General features: G+C 42.5%; 1 protein-coding gene across 4 annotated transcripts in view; it reads right to left on the reverse strand.

Annotated features, from left to right (window-relative positions):
• The window catches only part of JPH2 (junctophilin 2), a 103,752-nt gene that overhangs the window by 72,910 nt on the left and 12,023 nt on the right, over positions 1-18,819 (reverse strand). For all 4 annotated transcript variants that reach the window (XR_003943073.1, XR_003943074.1, XM_030211501.1 and 1 more), the window contains exon 2: positions 2,240-3,020. Coding sequence is in view for 2 of the 4 variants with exons in the window: in XM_030211501.1 (XP_030067361.1) it covers positions 2,240-3,020 (781 nt within the window). In the remaining 2 variants the exon portion in view is untranslated. The remainder of the gene's footprint in view (positions 1-2,239; positions 3,021-18,819) is intronic.

Consider the following 18,819-nt stretch of genomic DNA (forward strand, 5'->3'; position numbering starts at 1 on the left):
TATACTTACAACTTTGAACATCTCCAGTTTGTTCACTGAAGAGCCTGGTTCTGTTCCCACTCCTTTTTCTGCTCCACACATAAGCCCTTACATGCCTTTGTAATAGGGTCCCTGAATCACCTACTTATTACCATGTATTACCGGTGGTGGGGAGGCGGGGCTGGTGGTTGGGAGGCGGGGATAGTGCTGGGCAGACTTATACGGTCTGTGCCAGAGCTGGTGGTGGGAGGCGGGGCTGGTGGTTGGGAGGCGGGGATAGTGCTGGGCAGACTTATACGGTCTGTGCCAGAGCCGGTGGTTGGGAGGCGGGGATAGTGCTGGGCAGACTTATACGGTCTGTGCCAGAGCCGGTGGTTGGGAGGCGGGGCTGGTGGTTGGGAGGCGGGGATAGTGCTGGGCAGACTTATACGGTCTGTGCCAGAGCCGGTGGTTGGGAGGCGGGGCTGGTGGTTGGGAGGCGGGGATAGTGCTGGGCAGACTTATACGGTCTGTGCCCTGAAGAGGACAGGTACAAATCAAAGTAGGGTATACACAAAAAGTAGCACACATGAGTTGTCTTGTTGGGCAGACTGGATGGACTGTGCAGGTCTTTTTTCTGCCGTCATCTACTATGTTACTCACATATATGTATTAGAAATAAAGAGAGAAGGAGACGGAGAGGAAGATGGAGATGAAAGGGAAAAGAAGCTTTAATTTTTGGTCAGCCCCCAGTTGCAAGTTGACTCAGTTAAATGTGGGGCCACTAGGAACGCATGGCCCTGTGCAGCCACCCCTGTTGCCCCTGCTTAAGCCTGGTCCTCTGAAGTGGTAGGGAGAAAGCAGGAAGTGAGTTTGGAGGTTCTGTCTAGGGTAAAAATAAAGCGGGAATGGGCTAGTGATCGAGATTTTTCCTGCTTGGCGCCTAATTTATGGAATGCTATCCCTAAGTATGTTAGAGCAGAAACAATGATACAGAAATTTAAGTCCTTTCTTAGAAGTTTTTACTTTTGTCAGGCTTTTAATATTGAAAATGATTTTTTTTTTTTTTGCAATTAAAGAGATCGACAGATTTTAGAATGTGAGAATGGTTCTCTGACTGATGGTGGTTAGGTCTTTTCTATCTGGCATACGGAGTTTCTTTTAGAATTTTTAACTTTATGTATTTATGAATTTTTATTTATTATAAGCCACCTTGATCTGGCTAAGCTAGGCAGTATATAAAATGTTTAATAAATCATAAACTAATGTGCTCCTTAATTCCCCACCCCAAAGACAAGAGATGTATATTGTAACAGCGCTTGGTATAACTCCTTCAACCCTACTACTCTGAAACCACCTATATTATGGGGAGGCTAATGTTAAAAATGATTTCCAGAGCTAAACAGCATTTACCTGCGGCAATGGGCTTTTACAGGGGCATTCTCTGAAAATCCAAGCATGTGTAAATTAACACAGAAAAAACTGTTCACCCTGGAATAGTTTTCAAAACAGAAGTCCATGCATACTTTCACTTTGAAAATCTAACAAAGTCCACACAGAGAAGATTCAATGTCAATATAACTCTTATTAACTGCTAGTTTCCCTGATAGGATTTAATGCGATGTACCATTATATAAAGAAATAATACAATCATTAAAAAAAATTACAGCATAATACAAGCCAATAAAAATATCCTCACTAAATACTAACCACAATGCTTCCCATTGTATAGCTAAAGATCATACACATTAAACATCATCTTAATTAAATAGCAACAGCAGTAAATTTATTCATAGATGACTAAAAAGGAAAATGTTAACATTTCTTTGAAACAGGAAATAATTTTGTTCAGTTCTAACATTTAATGGAAGTACGTTCCAAAAAGATATTGCCATCACTGAAAAGATAGCGTCAACTACTTTAAGAAAACTAATGGTTTGAAAAAAGGGATAAGCATCATCTGATGATACAAACCCGAAGATAGTTTAGGTAAACAATCAGTAAAAAAAACAAAAACAAAAAAAAACCCACAATGGTCAATGCTACAAAAATATCAAACATATAAAACAACAAAAACAAAATTTTTAATGCCTTTAATAGAGTATCGAGGACTTTCCCTGATACCTTCACAAAATTACCTTGCTAATTTCTCTTAAACTAATCAAAGTAAGGCCAACGATCTATTCTAATAATTGTCTCACAGAAGTTAAAATCATGTTGCTTTAAAAAGATTCTCATGACTAGCGTTTTGCAGAAAATAGTTTGATATTTAAGTTCCTACCTGGAAACTGCAATCTCGGATTTTTGTCTGGCAATAGCTGCTGCTCTCTGTGCTCCTTCCACACTCCTGTCAACCTTCTGTCTAATTTTGGCGCTCTTGAGTGGTATCACGCGCTTCTTCATTCCTTTGATGAATACATTGTTCCTGTACTTCCCTTCTTCCTTTGGACCATCTGGGAATGTGGTGCATCCATATCCATGCCTAAGGTTATCCAACCATTCCCCTTCATATTTTAGTCCACTGGATCTCTCACTCACTCCAAAACCGGAACGTTTATCGTTTTTCCATTCTCCCATGTAAACCTCCGTGGTTGTTGCATCGATATCTGACTCGACCGGTGGAAACTCTTCTGTTTCTGTCCCTTCTCCAAGACTCATAGTGGAGTTACCATCACTGGCTGCGGAACTGAATCCACTTTCACTCTTCAGGAAGCTGAGTTTGCTCTTTTGACTTGAGAGGGAAGACTTAGACTCAGATTTAGATAGCTTGCCCAGTAATGAACTTCTCCTGAAGAAGCCTCTCTTCTTTGGCTTAACAGAATCAGGGTCTGAATAAAGAGAAAGCGCAAAACCCCCTCGTGTGATGGTAGGTGACACAATACTTTCTTGGCTACCGGGTAGCGCATCTGAATGCAGCAAGGTGCCATTACTGTGTTCACTCCGAAGGGATGTAAGGGAGGTGCGCAGAGGAGAGCGAACCACAGCGGCCATACCATATGGGACGCTCTGGCGCACCCCATATCCATGACGCATGCCATTTGTGAACTGTCCCTGGTATGTTCCTAAAAGAAAGATTGGAAATCCTAGTTACAAATTGAAATTTATGCATAAATGGTTAAACTTAAAAGACATACATACATGACAGAGAGAGACAATATAATTTGCTTCTTGAACTTATTGTAATTTATGTTATATCCTTATAAGTACATAAGTAATGCCACACTGGGAAAAGACCAAGGGTCCATCGAGCCCAGCATCCTGTCCACGACAGCGGCCAATCCAGGCCAAGGGCACCTGGCGAGCTTCCCAAACGTACATTCTATACAATCAAGCCATTGTGACATCACTAATGAGGTTGGCTCTTATTGGTGGAATGAGCCACTATGACATCACAATAGGTTAAATCACTGCTCTATGTAATAAAAGTGAGCCAAGTAGAGGACATAAGTACACAAGTAATGCCACACTGGGAAAAGACCAAGGGTCCATCGAGCCCAGCATCCTGTCCACGACAGCGGCCAATCCAGGCCAAGGGCACCTGGCGAGCTTCCCAAACGTACAAACATTCTACACATGTTATTCCTGGAATTGTGGATTTTCCCCAAGTCCATTTGGTAGTGGTGTATGGATGTCCTATACATTATTATGTTTTATTCACTTTATTGTTTGTTTGTAAGCCACATTAAACTCGAGTCTCTTTTTGGGCTAACGTGGGGTATAAATGTCATGAATAAATAAATAAATAATGCAGTCTGGTGGTTATAATCACCAACAAAATGATGCAGGGATATATCAATGGTGGTCAAACAGAATCCCGGTGTGGAGAAACCAGTTAAGAACAACAAAACAACAAGAAGATAACAAAGCATCAGAATAGCAACAAAGGTATTCATTCCACCATAAACCAAACCTGATGCGGCCATGTGTTGTTAAGTGCCCACGTCAAGGGTGAATCAGGAATGGTAGAGCAATATTTAAGTCAATACAGAAATATATGGCTAAAAGCTCCGGTCTAAAAGTGCTAGCCGAGCAAATTCCAGGAAGACATTACAGCATAGGTTACAGAATACTGAATTATGCGTGTAACCTAATTGGTAAATTAGGCACTAATTGGCATTAACAACCAATAATCAATGAGAATTAGAGTGAATTGGTACTAATCGGCACTAAGTTGCAATTACGTGTGTAACTGTACTTAGTTGCTATTCTAGAAATTTAGTATGGAAAATTTATAGAGTGTAACTGCAAGGTCGAGTGGATGAAGTTGATACAGGGGCAGATCAGGGGTATGCCCAGCACTTATGCACTAATATTCTAGAATTCTGTTAGTTACATGTGCAACTTCAACATGTAGTTGTGGTCGCTTACACCCAGGGCTTTTTTTGAGGGGGTACTTGGGGGTACTGAGTACTGGCACCTTTTCCACTGTCTGCTAAAATTGACCCATGGAACCCAAGTTTTAATGACAGAGCTCAGGTCCTACACACCAATTCTATCTTGTCATAGATTCTGTGACTGGTTGCAGGGGGCCTGGCTATGATGGGGTGGGTCCCTCAGTGGTCACCCCACTCCTGAAGGGTGGCCTAGCATTTGAGTACCGGCACCTTTTTTGCTAGAAAAAACACACTGCTTACACCAGTCACTGTCATGGTGTAAGCAGCTACACGTGAATGTTGGAGCATAAAAGCCCACTTACACCAGTATCCCACTACAGGATCTGTGCTAAAATAGCACAAGTTAGTGGTACAATAACATATCTTAATGGTAGCCCATGTTGATAACTTCCTCCCTTAGTGTGAAGAGTTTCAGACTCTGGTAGCCAGAGCTGATATTGTGATGTCATAATGCCTTATTCCACCAACGCCTAAGAGCTGACCTCATCAGTGATGTCACAATGGCTTGATTGCCCTATACTTGGTCACTTTTATTACATATAGCAGTGACTTTGATTTCTAGAGACATTTCTTTTTTCTTTAATTAAGAGGGGAATTTATCAAGGTGGGCTATTGTTAAAATCTAATATTAGTAACTAACTCTCATTGCATAAAATGGGACCTGTGCTAAAATAACACGAGCTAGTGGTGAAATAGTATATCTTAACAGTAGGTCATGTTGATAACTACGCCCCTTAGTGTATGCCAAATTGTTTTAGCTGTACCAACCTATGAATTAAGAATATAAAATCAGTTTGCTCATGCTAAAACGTTCTAATGTGTTTTAAAAAATGTTGCATTCAAATCAATATGTGAATGAAACTGAAATATATCAATGAGAAGTGTGTATGTGTGTGTGGGGAGGGGGGGGGAGGGAAGCCACATTATCTGAAAATAAAATTAAAACATTTTACTTATTTGCATCCCTAACACCTTGCCAATCAGGTTTTCAAGATTACCACAATGAATGTGCATGCAACAGATTTTCATGCTTTCACGATATGCAAATTTATCTCATGCATATTCATTGCGTTAATCCTGAGAACCCCAACTGATCAGGTTTGCCTCTAGGAAAGGATTGAGAAGCAGTATTCGAATAGAAGAAATTCACCATCCTTAAAAATAGTCATAAGTACATAAGTAATGCCACACTGGGAAAAGCCCAAGGGTCCATCGAGCCCAGCATCCTGTCCCCGACAGCAGCCAATCCAGGCCAAGGGCACCTGGCGAGCTTCCCAAACGTACAAACATTCTATACATGTTATTCCCGGAATTGTGGGTTTTTCCCAAGTCCATTTAGTAGCGGTTTATGGACTTGTTCTTTAGGAAACCGTCCAACCCCTTTTTAAACTCTGCCAAGCTAACCGCCTTCACAACGTTCTCCGGCAACGAATTCCAGAGTTTAATTACGCGTTGGGTGAAGAAACATTTTCTCCGATTTGTTTTAAATTTACTACACTGTAGTTTCATCGCATGCCCCCTAGTCCTAGTATTTTTGGAAAGTGTGAACAGACGCTTCACATCCACCTGTTCCACTCCACTCATTATTTTATATACCTCTATCATGTCTCCCCTCAGCCATCTCTTCTCCAAACTGAATAGCCCTAGCCTCCTTAGTCTTTCTTCATAGGGAAGTCGTCCCATCCCCGCTATCATTTTAGTCGCACTTCGCTGCACCTAATTCGCTTTAGTTAGTTTTTCTGACAAAACTCTATGTCACTGCTTTTGAATAGAAACCCTTCTTCACCGTTAGACTCCGTGTAATTTTCAATAAAAAAAATTCAACAAACATCAATGTTCTGCTTATGCCATCACGCATTTTCTAGTTCTCACTGGGATTTAGGATAAGTCATAACAAAACAACCACAACCAAGATATAATATTTGCTTTCAAAATGTTTTTTAATGCACTCTTTTTCTATAACTAATGTTAACACCTGCAATGTAATATGGTCATAGGTTTCAATACTGCTGTAAGGTCTAGCAAAATTCATCAAAGACTGTTCTGTGAATTAGGAAAGGGGGGGATAGGCCAGTCCTTGAGGACTACTGGCCAGCAAGGTTTACTGAATAACCCCAATGAATATGCATGACATAGATTTGCCTGCATTAGAGGTTGTGTAGGCAAATCTGCCTCATGCATATTTATTAGGGCTATTAGGAGAGCTTCGCCAGTTGCTAGCTCTTGTGGATCAGAATCCCCACCCCTGAATTAGGACCACTTTGAGGATAACTTTTTCTTTGTAGTATTTTTCACATTTGTGTAAGGCAGGGCTTCCTAAAGACAGGTTTTCAAGATATCCACAATGAATAAGCATGATTTAAATTAGAGGACATTAACCATCCACTATATACAAATCTATCTCATGCATAGTCATTAAGGATATCCTGAAAACCCAACTGACTGTGGGGTCCCTAAGTCAGGATTGGGATGCATTTGTCCAAGGAACCAAGCTTTTCTGTTTCCAAACTTCTTGCCTTCCAGGGGCGTAGCCAGACAACAGATTTTGGGTGGGTCTAGGCAAGAAGTGGGTGGGCACCAAGTGTTCTCCACACCACCACCACCACCAAAAAAAATATCTAAGCTGGCAGGAAAACGCTTCTTTCCACCTTGGCAGTCTGCAGAAGGCATGCACTGAAAACTGAGCATTCGCAGGTTCCGGTATCATTGAGAGTAGCATTTTTGTTACCATTAGGCGGAAGATTTCAGCTGACCGAGCTTTGGATCCCCACCAGCTACCGCTAAATGTGTGCTACTGTTGGGTGGGCCTGATCACTAAGTTGGTGGGCCCTGGCCCACCCAGGCCCACCTGTGGCTACGCCACTGCCTTTGACCAAAAAATTCTAATAAGAAATACAGTCTATATGGCATACCTACTATACTATGAAGATTTAAAAGCAAGTCATTCAGATTCAACACTACTGCATGTGAATACAAAATCAGAGCAATGTCTTTTTTTATTTTTAATATGAATTAATAAAAGAAATGGTTTCATGGAATATGTGATATTTATTTATTTTGATTTATCTACTGCCTTTTTGAAGAAATTCACCCATTTAAGTGGAAACATATGATGATATCTTATCCTGTAGGTGGTGAAAATGTGAAGTAGGGTCTAGGGGAGGAAAGGGGTAGAAATATTGAGCAGTTTAGCTGCTGGGGTGATGAAAGTGAGCAAAGTGGTCTAGGAGAGGGAGGAGATGGTATTAGAAGTTGGGCTGGTGAAAATGTACAGTGGTGTTTGGAAGAAGTAGAGGGTGGTATCAGTGAACAGTTGGGTTGTTGAGATGGTGAAAGTGAGCAGTGGGTTCTGGGAGAGGTTGGGGTGGTATTAGTGGCTACTGGGGTGATGAAATTGTGCAGCGATTTCTGGGGGAGGTGAGGGTGGTATCAGTGAGCAGATGGGATGTTGAGGTGGTGAAAGTGAGCAGTTGTGCTGATGGAAAGGTGGTGGTGAAGGTGTGTAGTACAGTCTATGGGAGGAACGAGATGATATTAGTGAGCAGGTGAGCTATTGGTGTGGTGAGGGTGAATAGTACTATCTAAGTGAGGAAGTGAGCATTTAGGCTGGTGAAAGTGAGCATTGGGTGCTGATGAACAGGTGATGGTGAAAGTGTGTAGTGGAGTCTCTAGGAGGCAGGAGGCAGTATTAGTGAAGTTTGACTGATGGGATGGTGAAAATGTGTAGTGAGGTCTGGGAAGACAGGAGTGGTATTAGTAAACAGTTGGGCTGTTGGGAAGGTGAAAATGTACAGTGGACTCTGGTGGAGGTAAGAGATGGTATTAGTGAACGGCTGGGATACTGGGAAGGTAAAAGAGTGCAGTGGGGTCTAGGGAGGAAGAGGGTTGCAACAGTAACTATTGGGGTGGTAAAAATGTGCAGTGGGCTCTGGGGGAGGTAAGGGGTGCTATTAGTGAAAAGTTAGACTGTTGAGATGATGAAAATGTACAGTGAGGTCCAGGGAGGTAGGAGGTATAATTAGTGAGCAGTTTGACTGCTGGGCTGGTGAAAGTGAGCAGTGGATGCTGGTGAAGAGGTGGTGGTGAAAGTGTGCATTGTGGTCTGTGGGAGTCAGTCAGGTAGGGGGTGGTATTAGTGATCAGCGGAAGCTGTGAAGGGGGTGAGGGCGCTGAGAAAGGGTAATGGGAAGAAAGAATACTTTTCTTATTCTTCTACTGGATCTCAAGATGAAATTTTCCCTTTTCACAGAGTCCTCTGGAAAAAAGTTTGAAAACCACTAATTTAGTTCCTCCACACAGTCCTACTGTCAAAATAAACCACAGCAGGAAATCGTGTAAAAGACAGGGCGAGAACGCTGTCGCACGAAACAAAGCAAGGACTGTTCAAACTCAGAGTGAGAGGACATTGAATGCCATCATAGAGCCTCTGGCCTCCACAGTTCGGTTCCTCCCCATCCATCATGCACAAAGGGAAGAAAGGTTGTTACCATGCCAAGATCTGCAAAAGAAAACAGAACACCTTACAGTTTGCGAGAACTTACACATTCTCACTCTGGAAGCTCAACTCCTGGATTAAAAAAAAATGGGCAAGTGTCAGCACATTTTGGGCAAGCAGTTAAAAACTGTTACCCCTATGCCCCCATGACAGCTAGCCCTCTACCCTTCCAAACTAAGTACATAAGTAATGCCACACTGGGAAAAGACCAAGGGTCCATCGAGCCCAGCATCCTGTCCACGACAGCGGCCAATCCAGGCCAAGGGCACCTGGTGAGCTTCCCAAACGTACAAACATCCTATAGATGTTATTCCCGGAATGGTGGATTTTTCCCAAGTCCATTTAGTAGCGGTTTATGGACTTGTCCTTTAGGAAACCATCTAACCCCTTTTTAAACTCTGCCAAGCTAACCGCCTTCACCACGTTCTCCGGCAATGAATTCCAGAGATTAATTACGCGTTGGGTGAAGAAATATTTTCTCCGATTTGTTTTAAATTTACTACACTGTAGTTTCATCACATGCCCCCTAGTCCTAGTATTTTTGGAAAGCGTGAACAGACGCTTCACATCCACCTGTTCCACTCCACTCATTATTTTATATACCTCTATCATGTCTCCCCTCAGCCGTCTCTTCTCCAAGCTGAAAAGCCCTAGCCTCCTTAGTCACTGATGTAGTGAAAGGTGAGTACAGTATTACATGTAAGCTGTAGTCAGCAATTTGACTTCATGAAAGGAAAAAAGTGTCCAGTGGTTACAGAACTAGATTATATTGCAGAAAAGCTGCATCCTGAATTCAAGCTGTGTGTGCCACTCGGAAAACTGAAGTCACTGTACGTCCCTTTGCTCTGGGTTCCAGTGGCAAATAAGGCAGTTGTTTTATTCTGGACTTCCACTTCATAATTTAGTCCACTGGATCTCTCACTCATTTCTACAAAAATAAAGGGCCCAATATTAAAAAAAAAAGCTACCGAAATTGTGCCCTATTTTCAGACAAACTTAGAGGTTTTCTGCTGAAAATTCCTCCTAATTTAGGGGTTTAACAGTTATGGTCCCAATATTCAGCCCACAGCTGTAAATATCTTGTAAACTGCTCACAGCCAGACCAGATATATAATTCCAGGCCATGTCTGGGATTGAATTTCTGGGTATGTGCGGTCACCGAGAAGTTAACAGGGTACTGGCCGATGTTCAGGCCGGTCAGTGCCCAGTTAACTCAATGGATAAATTTAGGACAGCTTTTAGCTGTCTAACTTTATCTGCTTACTTAGGGCCCTGTTTACTAAGGTGAGCTAGCATTTTTAGCGCATGCACAAAATTAGCGCGCTCTAACTATGTAGGCGCCCATAGGAATATTGTGCCTACAAAGTTAGCACGCACTAATGGTTTGCGTGGACTAAAAGCAGTAACGCGCCCCTAGCACGGCTTAGAAAAAAAGGCCCTTAGCCAGTTAAACTGGTTAAGTAGTGGCTCCTCCCAAAATATGCCCCTGAACTATCCCTAACCTAACTGGTTTGCACATGGCTGGTTTGAACTGATATTCAGTAGCACTACCTGTTAAGTGCTGGTGAATATCAGCAGCCAACCAGCTCAGCCTCCCCTGCTCAGTTAAACCCCACTTGAATATTGACCCCTTTTATTGTCATGGACAGATAATGTTGTTTTGATCTCTATGCTTATCTGTCATGAATGGTTGATACTGTTTGATTTCATGTTTGCTTTTGTATGTTATGTAATGAAAAAACCTTCAATAAAAATATGGGAAAAAAAAAGAACACGTGAATATTGACCCCTTTGAGTGAGGTATCATACTCAGGAGCCCAAAGAACAAAACTCTCAAATGTACAAAAACAGCTAAATCCAAATTTTAAAAAATCTACTCTAAGCACAAAGCACAAACTTGTTCATTAGAAAATAAGAATAGTCATACTGGGTCAGACCAATGGTCCGACCAGCCCAGTATCCTGCTCCCAACAGTGGCCAATCCAGATCATAAGTACCTGGCAGAAACCCAGTTAGTAGCAACATTCCATGTAGAACCCCAAAGAGCAGCAACATTCCATTCAGAATCTCAAAAAGTAGCAACATTCCATGTAGAACCCCAAATCGTGGCAACACTCCATACTACAAATCCCAGGGTAAGCAGTTGCTTCCCATGTCTGTCTCAATAGCAAACTATGGGCTTTTCCTCCAGGAATCTGTCCAAACCTTTTTTTAAACCCAGATACGCTAACCGCTGCTACCACATCCTCCAGCAAAGAGTTCCAGAGCTTAACTATTAATTGAGTGAAAAAATATTTCCTCCTATTTGTTTTCAAAGTATTTCCATATAACTTCAAGTGTCCACTAGTCTTTGTACTTTTGGAACGAGTAAAAAATCGATTTACTTCTACTCATTCTACACCACTCAGGATTTTGTAGACCTCAGTCAAATCTCCCCTCATCCGTCTCTTTTCCAAGCTGAAGAGCCCCAACCTCTTTAGCCTTTCCTCATACGAGAGGACTTCCATCCCCTTTATCATTTTGTAAAAACATCTTTTTTTCACAAGGTATTTGGGGTTATGCCACTGTGCCCAACTGGGTAGTTTGTCTACCTGTACTTGTACGCAGCTGATTTGTTATTCTTTGTAGGCATGTCTGTGAGACCTTTCCTATCTATAAATTTCCTTTCAAATTTTATAAATTGTGATTTTATTGTAAACTGTATTAACCTGCTTGCCAAACTTTGTGGGATATCAAATCCTAAATAAACTGTAAACTGTATCACATCTCCCCTTTCCCTCATCTCCTCTAGGGTATACATATTCAGAGCTTCCAGTCTCTTCTCATGTGTCTTTTGAAATTAAAAAAAAACAAAACATACTGTTTTCATTGCCTTCCTCTGAACTGCTTCTAGTCTTTCCATGTCCTTAGCAAGATACTGAATACAATACTCCAAGTGGGGCCTCACCAATGACTTGTACAGGGGCATCAACGCCTCTTTTCTTCTGTTGGTTTTGCCTCTCTCTATGCAGCCTAGCATCCTTCCACCTATGGCCACCGTCCTGTCACACTGCAACAGCCTTGAGATACTCAGATGCACATAAATGATTACAATACAGGCATACATGAGTGTAGAAGCTGAATAGAGGAGTAGCCTAGTGGTTAGAGTGGTGAACTTTGGTCCTGAGGAACTGAGTTCAATTCCCACTTCAGGCACAGGCAGCTCCCTGTGACTCTGGGTAAGTCACTTAACCCTCCATTGCCCCATGTAAGCCGCATTGAGCCTGCCATGAGTGGGAAAGCGCAGGGTACAAATGTAACAAAAATAAAATAGATACTATTGGAGATTCTACATTGAATGTTGCTACTATTTGAGATTCTACATGGAATGTTGCTATTCCACTAGCAACATTCCATGTAGAAGGCTGCACAGGCTTTTGTTTCTGTGAGTCTGACATCCTGCACGTATGTGCAGGACGTCAGACTCACAGAAGCAGAAGCCTGCGCGGCCACATTGGTGATCTGCAAGGGCCGACTTCTACATGGAATGTTGCTAGTGGAATAGCAACATTCCATGTAGAATCTCAAATAGTAGCAACAGTAGAGGAGGAGTGGCCTAGTGGTTAGGGTGGTGGACTTTGGTCCTGAGGAACTGAGTTCAATTCCCACTTCACGCACAGGCAGCTCCTTGTGACTCTGGGCAAGTCACTTAACCCTCCATTGCCCCAGGTACAAATAAGTACCTGTATACAATATGCAAGCTGTATTGAGCCTGCCATGAGTGGGAAAGTGCAGGGTACAAATGTAACAAAAAAAAAAAATACAGTAAAGTCTTTGATAGAGTGCAGTTTGCAGATGAGTGGTTTGATTAGAAAAGTTTATTTCAAACTGAAATGACTGTTAAGATCTTATTTTTCACAAGATCACTTCAGAATCATTGTGTAATTAACTATCTTTACTAGATTATGTAAATTCATTATGTTGGAGTCTGTCTTCTAAGATTCAAATGATTCAAAATTCAGCAGCATCTTGAATTGATTACCTGTTCAGGCTCGAGTTATTTATTTTTTTTTAACTTTTATTTATAGAATTTTAAATTATAATCAAGCATAACACTTGTACAGAAAAGTTACCTGGTTCCATTATATAATATATAAAATCTGAAATTTTATATTAAAGAAAAACAAACAATATATAAGGAAATTATTTCACCAGATTATACTCAAGTCCACAATTAGGATTTAAAATGTTACATATATGGATATTTAAATCAATTATCTAGAAAAACAAAGCAGGAATTTGCTGAGTCTGATTTTCAAAAGGTACCAGTAAATTATTACACAGAGCTATTTCCACCCCTCCCAGTGGACCCCTTAGCAGTTAGAAATGTGGTGAGTTGAGGGGGATCAAAAAATCCATACTTATTCATCTGATATTCAACAACGCACTTGCAAGGATATCTTAGAAAAAATGTCGCCCCCAAATGAAGTACCCCTGGCTTCATCATAAGAAATTGTTGTCTACGCTTCTGAGTGTCTTTAGTAATATCAGGAAAAACACGAATTTTCAGTCCAAGAAAACTTTTTTCCCTATTCTGAAAGAATAGTCTCATTAACCAGTTTTTATCTGGAGTTAATGCCACAATTGCAATCAAAGTCGACGGTGTTATCATTTCATTGTCAGAAGCTTCCAGAATCTCTGAAACATCAAGTTCTTGGGTTTGATTCTCTTTTGTTTTTGCTGGCAAATAATATATTTGAGAAAACGGGGGAATGGCCTCTTCGGCCACTCCCAATGTATCTCTTATGTATTTCCTTAACATATCTCTTGGTGAAGTCGCAAATTGTTTGGGGAAATTAAAAAAACGAAGATTATTATTTCCTTTCGAATTTTCCAAGGATTCAGTTTTTCTTCTAAGGAATATTAGGTCTTTAGTTATACATTCTTGATATGCTTGTGTCTTTTTAACTTCATTTTCATATTCCTTATTTTTGTTCGCTATGGTGTCCATTCTAGATTCAATATCTTTTGTCTTATGTTCTAACATGGATAAATCTTGAGTCAATTTTTTTATCTGCGGGCATATTGCTTTTCCCAGCTCTACTATTAATGTCCATAGACTATCCAGCATAACTTCATTTGGTTTGTCCATCGATGTAGGAAATAGAGTCGTTGTTACCTCTATATTAGTAGAAGAAGAACCATGTTCCTCACTCATGGCTGGAGTGTCCTTTGCTGTTCCAGGAGTAGCTGATACTACTCTTCCGGTCTGGTTGTCTAAGTTTCCTTCAGTCCGAATTCCTCCGGTTGATTGCATCACCTCCCGTCTCTCTTCTCCTGTTCCACTTGTGGGCTTCGGGATAGAGTACACCAACCGAGGAGTACTGCAGCCAGAGGGTTGAGGGGGAGAAACTCTTACATTGGGGCTGAGCGAAAGCTCTAGCACTGGGAACGCTCCGGGGTCTCCATCCACCCCAGAACGGACCAACGGGCTATTCCCCGACACCTCCAACAAGTTTGTATTGTAGCTGCGTTAGGAGAAAGGTTTTGCTGCTGAGGAGCGGTAGAGGAGGGCCGGCCCCTTCTTTTCGGCATCGCCAGAGACTAGGAAATTCAGAGAAGTGGCAGGTACGTCAGACTCTAGCAGCGGCCATCTTGAATCTGCCTAGCCTGAATTCAAGCATTTCATTGAGTTATTTTTAAAACACTCTGGTTTGTATTTAAGTTCTTGGAAGGTTCAGGTCCTGAAGGTAGATCTCAATTGATAAGTTTGTTAAAGTTTAGGACAAGCTCCAGGAGCTATAACTATTTGATGTTGGCATTTTCTTTGACTAATTATAAGGCTTAAAGCTGTGTTTTCTCACTCTTTTTTCTTTTCGGCTGTTCGTTACTGGAATAATCTTCCTTCAGAGTTGCGATTAATGAATGATTATTTATATTTTCAAAATGCTACGAAGACAACTTTTTTCTAGATTGGGAGGATTGTGATTTTCTGTATGCTTTTACAGCTTAAATGTAATTTCTGATTGATTGTATCAGTTTCTTATTTTAATTAATGCAACTCGCCTTGAATCTTGATTAAGAGACATTTGACAGTGTTGGGAGTGCTGGGAGAATGGAATTCTTGGTGTCACCTTGAGTGCATGACGGAGGCAACAGAATAGGGTGGGCCACTGGAGCCACGGGACTACCAATATTTTGCCCAACGTAGCATTAGCAACTAGAAAGATTGGGGTTGAAGTCTGAGATTGGTTTGTTTGGCCTCTCCAAAAAGAAGAGTGTTCCACTGCCCCTAGTTCATGAGCTCCATTCGTCTGCTACTATCAGCTCAAAGGATCACTTCTTCATTAAGTAATGCTACTTCAAACACTGCTCTTTCAAACTGAACTGAATAATTATTTTGCTTTCAAAAATTAGTCCTTCCAATATGTTACGATGTCCATTCTACGAAAATGTGATCATAATAGAAAGAAAAGTGCTTATGGGCGTTGAAGGGACATTTCCATGGCAATGTCAGCTAAAATTAAAATCAATGAGGGCCCCTTTTATCAAGCTGCGGCAAAAGGGGGCCTGCGCTGGCATCAGCACATTTTTGACATGTGCCGAGGCCCCCCTTTACCGCAGCCTGGTAAAAGGTAGGTCTTTCTTTTCTGCAGGAAATGGCCATGCGGCAAGTAAAGCAGTTGCTGTGCAGTCATTTGGGGGGGGGGGAGCCCATACCACTGAGGTGGTGGTAAGGGCTCCCGCACTAATCCGGCGGTAACCGGGCAGTACGTGGCACTGCCCGATTTCCGCCTGGTACATCCCGGGGCTGGATATGATAGCACTCTGGGAGTGGGAAGTACTGCCAGGCTGCTGCGGTAGCCCAGTGTTAATTCCTTTTTAGCAAGTGGTAAGCCTGTGTTGGGCTTACCACCACTTTGTAAATGAATTATGGAAGAAAAGGCAACACAAGCGAGAACTACTGTTTATCTATCTATCTATCTATCTATATGTTGCTGGATAGGAAGCTGTCCCTTCAATAGTCAGAAAGGAATGTTGCTTGTACTTGGAAGTAAATTTCTTACCCTGTTTTAGTCATTGTTGATACAGTTGCCATAGTAATCTGGCACCGAACCAAGAAGAAAGCAAGCCCAAATTTCCATCCAGCTATAAGACTTAAAGTGAAGATCAATTTGTCCTTCCTTAAATTAGCCGATAGCTATGCCTGTCTTGTATCTACCACAGACTTTACAATGCTGCACTGATTTGACTGATCTGAGGGTGACGTGGAGGGTCATAATCGAATGGCGCCGGCCAAATAGCTGGCCGGCCACCTTCGAGGCCGGCGCAGTAAGTGGGCAGAGCCAACCGTATTTTCAAAAAAGATGGCCGGCCATCTTTTTTTTCGATAATATGGTTGGGCCCGGCCAAATGTCAGAGTTCACCGGGTTTCAGATGGCCGGCATCGGTTTTCGGCCATAATGGAAAATAATGCCGGTGATCTCAAACCCGGCCAAATCCAAGGCATTTGGTCATGGGAGGAGCCAGCATTTGTAGTGCACTGGTCCCCCTGTCATGCCAGGACACTGACCAGGCACCCTAGGGGGCACTTCTAAAAATTAAAAATAAAAATAGCTCCCAGGTGCATAGCTCCCTTACCTTGGGTGCAGAGCCCCCCCAAATCCCCCCCCCCAAAACCCACTCCCCACAACTCTACACCATTACCATAGCCCTTATGGGTGAAGGGAGGCACCTACATGTGGGTACAGTGGGTTTTGGGGGGTTTTGGAGGGCTCCTATTTACCACCGCAAGTGTAACAGGTAGGGGGAGGGATGGGCCTGGGTCCACCTGTCTGAAGTGCACTGCACCCACTAAAAACTGCTCCAGGGACTTGCATACTGCTATCAGGGAGCTGGGTATGACATTTGAGGCTGGCATAGAGTCTGGCAAAAAGTTTTTTTTTGGAGTGGGAGGGGGTTGGTGACCACTGGGGGAGTAAGGGGAAGTCATCCCCGACTCCCTCCGGTGGTCATTTGGTGAGTTGGGGCTCCTTTTTGAAGCTTGGTCGTGAAAAAAAAGGTGCAAGTACAGCCGGCGAAATGCTCTACAAGCCTGGCTTTCTTTTTTTTTCATTATTGGGCGAAGCCGGCCATCTCGTGAGCACGCCCCCGCCCTGCCTTCACTACCCTACCGACACGCCCCCTCGATATTTCGCCGGCTCCGCAACAGAAAGCAGTTGAACCCGGCCAAAATCGGCTTTCGATTATACCGATTTGGCCGGGCTCAGGAGATGGCAGGCCATCTCCCGATTTATGTCAGAAGACGGCCAGCGATCACTTTCGAAAATGAGCTGGATACTCTGCGTTAACAAAGAGAGAAAAATCCTGTATTGACAATATACAGCCCTAATTTGTGGGTCACCAACAAGCCTGTGAGAACTGGCAGCCATATTGTCTAACTCATTGGTTCTTAACCCAGTCCTCAGGAAAAGGAGTGGCCTAGTGGTTAGGGTGGTGGACTCTGGTCCTGGGGAACTGAGTTCGATTCCCACTTCAGGCACAGGCAGCTCCTTGTGACTCTGGGCAAGTCACTTAACCCTCCATTGCCCCAAGTACAAATAAGTACCTGTATATGTAAGCCACATTGAGCCTGCCATGAGTGGGAAAGCACGGGGTACAAATGTAACAAAACAAACATCCTGCCCAGTTTCAGGATATTCCCAATAAATATACAGGAGACGGATTTGCAGATACAGCCTCCATTCTGTGCAAGTTGATCTCGTGAATATTTATTGAGGATGTCCTGAAAACCAGGTTGGTTAGGTGTGCTCTGAGAACTGGGTTCAGAACCATAGCTTTTTATTTATTTAAAATATTTACAAACCGCTCTAGGCGGTGTACAAGTTAAACATACATAATTACATTAGAAAAATCAAAACAATAGACATAATAAAAACAATTACAAAATGTCATAATCTAAATGTTGAAAAGCAACTCAAATATAGGGCACAGAGCACAGAACAGAGAAGCAAATGCAAAGCTGTTGAATACGGAACTTTGGGTAGAGGTATTTCGGGGGGAAAATGTTTGCTTTGGTTCATTTCTCATTTTCTAATTTTTTTTTCATTTTTCAGTTTCATTTCACTTTTTAGTGCATGTTAAAGCCATATACCCCCTCATCCTATAAACATCTGTACCAGTGGCGTAGCCAAGGATGGGCCCGGGTGGGCCCAGGCCCACCCACTTTGGGCTCAGGCCCATCCAGTAGCAGCACACTGTGTGGCTGGCAGGGATTCCCATTCCCCACCAGCTGAAAACTCCCAACGACTTTCCCTCCTGCATACCTTGTAAATAGCAGATCTTCGCCTGCAGCAAGCAGCGACTGATACATACTATTCGCACCGGCCCTGCAGCCTTCCCTCTGATGTATTCTCACCTTTGCGGAAACAGGAAGTTACATCAGAGGAAAGGCTGTGGGGCCAACATCAGCAGTGTGTATTAGTTGCTGCTCGCTGCCAGTGAAAATCTGCTATTTAAAAGATATGCGGGAGAGGGGGGATGTTTGAGAGACCATGTGGCATGCAGGTGAGAGAATAGAGACCAAATCACCTGTAGAATGGGGCGGGATTCTTCTGCCCACCCATCTTGGGCATATGGCTACGCCCCTGATCCGTACCCAATTTTATGCTTAGGGCTAGATTCTATATACGGCCATGCTTAAAGTTAGGCACGGTTTATAGAAAAGCACTTATGCCCGGTAGTTGTGCTTAACTTTAGGTATGGTCATTTGCACCAACTGAAATGTGGTACAAATATGTACACCTACATTAGGTATGTATCCACATTATTCTATAACAACGCATATTAATTATAGAAATGCCACCACAACTCCCATGACCCTCCTATTTCCACACCCCCTTTTGTCAGATCACATGTAAATTGATGCATGTAAATGCCAATTAGATCCAATTAGTGTCAATAATTGCTTGTTAAAAATACAATTATTGACAC

This window comes from Microcaecilia unicolor, chromosome 8 (genome assembly GCF_901765095.1).
Source record: "Microcaecilia unicolor chromosome 8, aMicUni1.1, whole genome shotgun sequence".
NCBI classification, from domain to species: Eukaryota; Metazoa; Chordata; class Amphibia; order Gymnophiona; family Siphonopidae; genus Microcaecilia; species Microcaecilia unicolor.